The sequence below is a fragment of the Pocillopora damicornis genome, chromosome 5 (genome assembly GCF_964200805.1).
Source record: "Pocillopora damicornis chromosome 5, jaPocDami1.2, whole genome shotgun sequence".
Taxonomy (NCBI): Eukaryota; Metazoa; Cnidaria; class Anthozoa; order Scleractinia; family Pocilloporidae; genus Pocillopora; species Pocillopora damicornis.
The window spans coordinates 28,147,697-28,152,839 of NC_142674.1; the positions used below are offsets into that span (position 1 = coordinate 28,147,697).

At 37.1% G+C, this 5,143-nt stretch overlaps 1 protein-coding gene across 2 annotated transcripts; it reads left to right on the forward strand.

The window, feature by feature from the left end:
• Positions 1 to 1,476: 1,476 nt before the first annotated feature.
• LOC113684823 (uncharacterized) lies at positions 1,477 to 4,636 on the forward strand. 2 transcript variants are annotated; one of them, XM_089207040.1, is made up of 4 exons: positions 1,477 to 1,613; positions 2,588 to 2,721; positions 3,671 to 3,925; positions 4,518 to 4,636. In XM_089207040.1, exons 2-3 carry the CDS (start codon positions 2,608 to 2,610, stop codon positions 3,893 to 3,895), a joined length of 339 nt encoding a protein of 112 aa, XP_089063166.1. In that variant the 5' UTR covers positions 1,477 to 1,613; positions 2,588 to 2,607; the 3' UTR covers positions 3,896 to 3,925; positions 4,518 to 4,636. The 2 variants fall into 2 exon arrangements, with proteins under 2 accessions (XP_089063166.1, XP_089063167.1); XM_089207041.1 differs by having other exon boundaries at positions 1,501 to 1,635.
• Positions 4,637 to 5,143: the final 507 nt, after the last annotated feature.

Here is a 5,143-nt window from a genome sequence, read left to right on the forward strand (position 1 = left end):
ATTTCTACATGTATATTGTCAAAGCGACTTTAAAGTTTCAAACCGCGGTTGGCTATAATTTCATAATGCTTTGTAATAGGATAATAATAATAATAAGACACGCTAAGAATGCTGTCCTTCCTCTCTTCGAAATTTCACTTGGTAGGGTTCGCCAGGAAATTCCCCTTTCTTGGAATTAAAAAAAAAAAATCAGGGGGTGATTGATTGGCGAGAGGTATAATGGTTGTTATAAAGGAAACAAAATATAACATCGCTAATCGCCATATGGTGTGCTTTAGTTTCGTGAATTTAATCAATGTTTTGCCTTTCAAATCACTCAAAACGAAATCATAAGACCTTGATAGATTTTTTTAATCTTATTGAAACGTCATTTTACAAGATGAAACGAAGACAGTGAGAATTGGAAGAAATAAGAAAAATTAGAAAACTTGATGGAAAGTTAAGCCTATCCGTAAGGTAGGATTTAATAAGAGTCCCACCAAATGATATTCACAGGGTAAAATTATGACACAGGGAAACATTTGTGATTTTATGGCCAAGTTAACTGCTATTTACAGTTTTAATTTTAGTTAAAACGTGTGCTGAGCTATTGCAATAAACAGAACATGATTAGATTCTTGGTCTGAACGACTTCCTAACTTGATATTAGGAAAAGAAAGTTTGAAATTAATCATATATCATTTCGACAGCGCCACGCATTTTAGATGAAAATCTATAAAGAAATTAAAAACGGGTTGTTAGGAGCATCATGCATTCCACTTACATTTACAGGCAACTTTTTCTCCTTTCTGAGAAAAAAGCCATAAAAATATTTGTGTTTCCATAAAGTGATCAGTTAATTTGATCAAAATGTAGCAGGTTAGTATAGCCGTAAGTCATTGACAAGTTCTCTGTGAAAAAAAATCAACCTTGCATGAGTAACCAACACTGGCAATAAATATTCTCTTTAAATATGTTCTGTAATCTATTTATAAGATTATTTTGGGATAAAGGTGGGAAGAAGAGCTATATGATAGGAAGGAAAGGCCTTTATTTACCGAATCAGGTTTTAATACTTGACCCGATAAATATTGTTTTCATAGTTAATTTTGTGTGTGGCAAATATTGATGTTGCCCAAGTTTATAGCACTCATAAAGCACCGGATGGCTCCACTTGGGTCTCTCGAAGAAAGTACCAATACTATTTTCCTGCCTTTGTTTAAAATTGACGTAAGCTGTAAAAAAAGCACTTACAATGTGCCTTTTGGCTGGATTTTTATCCCGAAAAATAATTTAAAACAATATATTTTGATGGCTAATGGATAAAATCGACCGAACCATGTAATTATGTGAAGCATCTAAGCGCATAAGCTTATTGTTATCATTTTATGACAAAACTTTAGTTAATTCTTTGACATCAGGAAACCTGTAAGCCATAGAGGATATCCGCTTATCTTAGAAGTGTCCGTAAAACGTCCTTAAAAGTTAATTACATACACAGTCTCTGATCCTTCAGTGACGCTCATTTATCTTTGAGAAACAGACTGATTTAAAAGGAGTTTAAGGTTTTGAAGAGTATTTTTCAACTCGAGTAACTCCCGTTAGGCGAACTTCGAAAGGCAACACTCTCTGCGGTAAGGGCTGATATTAACTGAGGTACAAATAGTGGGTCTCTTCATTTTTAGTGTTTTTGTTTTTGTTACTGCTTTTCATTACGTTGTTGTTGTTGGTGTTTTCACTTTACTTTCGATTTTGCTAAAATTTGTCTCCTTTTTTTTCGATTTAAACCTGGCTCAACTCAACTAGGTGTGTTTGAACATTGAGATGTTTGAGTAGATTTACCGATTTACGCAGGCTCTCGGTCAATGCGCTTATGAAAACTGCGTAATCCGTAGGGGTGTTTTAATTATTAATACATCTCCTCAAATAGGGGCCCCCTAGAGATTTGATATGCTTTAGCTTTGCATTAACTTTGCCGATACAAGTATACGAATAACATTATTTTACAATTTTTTTGCCATTGGTTGATCTAAATCAGCACACGGCCTAATGGTATGTGAATATGCAGCTGATCTTCACTCCAATTCCTTCCCCTACATCACGCCTGCATACAAAAGTGCTAGTGGACCAACGATTTGATCGACACCGTGGTCTGTAAACTTATAAAACCATTTGAGATGTCACAGTTTTGTATCCGAACATTGATTCGCTGGATTATGAAATATTGATATGTGATTCTTGATTCTGTCTTTTGATCTGTTTTCTCTGTCTGGGAGTTACTTGTCTTACCATATGCATTGTAAATAAGACCAAATACATCAATGATTGAAAAAAGCACCAATTGATACACCACTGATACTGTTGCCAGGCAAGCAGCTCGTTTACTTATGAGCCCTTTATATGTATTCATTTCCTTACAATTAGGTTAGGGTGTAGTTGGTGAAGGGTACTTTATTTTTCTCCCATATGTGTGCGACATGTCTTTATCATGGCTAGGGAGAGTGTCACCCATCAGTTATTACTTACTCACCTTTAGCCTCGAGTAGAGAATTGTCTCGTCCATGAATCGCTCAATTTGAAATTTTCTTTTTTTTTCTTTCTTTGTCAGATAAAGATCATATATAAAAAATGATCATGGCAAGGCGAGAGTTCGCGTTTCTTCTTTTGTCCCTGATAGTTCTTTCTATCTGTGAGTTACCCAAACATCCACGCATTTTAAGGAAGAAAGCAGTTGACTTACAGGTATTGTGATTGCAATCTTGAAGGCGTTGTTACTTAGTGCATAAAGAGGTTTCGGCGACTTTTTCGTCTGTTTTGTTTGCGTTTGGTTTCTGGTATCAACATTTCCTCTGCACGATTGTCCTTCTCCATTATTTGATCGTCGTCAATGATCAGCGAAAACCTCTAATGCACGTCCTTGTAACAGTACTGTATCTCCGTATGATTGTAAATGGTTGATCCAGTAAATTATTTATAATTCAAATATATATGGATCACAAATAAAGATGATCGCATACAAAAAGATGACTTTGTTAAAAGGGAAGTTTCTCAGCGTGCAAGGCGAATATTATTTCATACTGACGAGTGCAAGAGATATCTCACAGAACACAAATATGTGCGATAAAAAGGAGGTCAGTTTCGTAAGAAACTGTGATGCTGAGTCGGCGGGAGAGTATAACAAGGTAATTTGGTTTTATCAACTGAGTTGATAATGTAAATTAGCCACCGTAAAGGGTTTCAAAGCTGAGGTTTCGAGCGTTAGCCCTTGGTCAGAGCGACTGATGAAGGGCTAACTCTCGAAACGTCAGCTTTGAAACTCTTTACGGTGGCCAATTTATGTTATCAACTCAATTTATGATGCCAAATACGTGCGATATATTGGCAAAATCCTTTTTTACCTGTTTTCTTTGATGTTCATTTTTTCAAATATGCAGCTCACGTTGTTCATGGCCAAATTACATACAGTCGGGACGGGAAATTGGCCAATTTTCTTAAGGTTCTAGTGCTCAAAAAACATCAGGCACAAGAAATTACCATGGGCTCGAGTACTTGCATTTTTTGTTTATTCCTTGTTTATTTTCGTTTTTGTTTTTCATTTTTTAATGATTGGTTTTCGAGCGTGTTTATCTTGTGTTTTTGCAATGCTTTGCTGTTTTTTGAATTCATTCGTCGAAGTATCTATTATGCCTAGAATGTCAGGACGAAGATGACATCGGTCAAAAAGTTTCAAGATGCAATTCCAAGTGCGTCACTTGTCTCCAAACTCGAAACACGCTCGGCAGAGGCATCTTCTACCGATAAAGGACGATTTCTGGGTGGATACAAACGATCAGGTCGTCGATGTCTTTCTGGGCACGTTTATTTGTGTTTTCCAACTAAAAAAACCGGCAGAAGGCGAGAGTTTGTTTCGCACTAGATGCCTGATCCCACAGACGTTCATTCACAGGTATGCCCTATAGAGAGAACCAAGACAATTTAATGCCTATTTAATATCTTCTCCATGCATTCCTTATTTCAAAGAGTACCCTCTTAAGACTCGAGATGTAACACAGCCTTTGAGATGTAATTTTACATTTACCTGAAGTGATACTTCAATATTTGAGTAACCCAATAGACGCTTATGATTTGTCACGTGGGTCAAATTTGCAACACAGGATCGGTCATATTGACTGAGTCCTCGTACTAGTTCTTCAAGCTTGATGCTCTCTTGAGAGATGATATGTTTACTTCAGTGGTCGCATTGAAGATTGGTGTTGAGAAATATATTGGGATGGTGGGAGAAGACGAGACAAGTTTGTAAACCATTCCTCTTCGGCTCGTGATCATGACTTACAAACGTTTCTCGTGTAGTTTCAACGTCCCGCTTGGGTTGTTACGTCGGTGAACCGATGGAAAGTGCGCTCTGTTGTTTAAACGGTGGAGGAAGAATTTCGGACTTTTCATCTTTTAAAAAGCAAGTGATTCAATATGTGGGTAATAATGTAAGTACTAGTATTTGAGAACGCTTCCGTAAATTGAATCCTTTTTGCTTCTAACAGATTTGCACTTGAAGGAAATACCTAACTTTCAAACAGCAGAGCCAGTACAGTAACTAAACAAGAGGCTTTGATTGTATTTATCACTGTAAACAGACAGGTTAATAAAGAAAGAAAAAGAACGTTCTCTCTGAGTGCTAATCTGTCCTTGGATTCGGTGATGAATAAAAAAACATCAACACCACACACGAAATAACAAGTATTTTATACTTCTTTTTCACAGTTCTTGTAACTGGGAGTAAAGATCTCTTCCAGAAGACCATTACACTCTGCTAAACTGAACTGTTGTAACTTTAATTTCATCACAACTCTGAATCACATGTCTCGCGTCGAAACTTCCATAAAATTAGGACTTACATGTAAGACAATCGCGTGGTACGACCAAAAAAAGCATGCAATAAAAAGGAAAATTAGCTTCTTTACGCCGAGGTTTGACCTTATTCGGAACGGTAAAGATACAAAGCTCGCTTGTGACACGTGACTCCTGTGCCTAATGGGCGGGAACGCTTGGAGGGGTTAGTGATTTGTGACTGAAAAGAAGACATTAGTAGGGAGGGATGGGAGGATTCCTCATTTGTCCCTCACGCCGCACCGGCATCGATAGATGACCAGCTAGATGTTTACCTCGA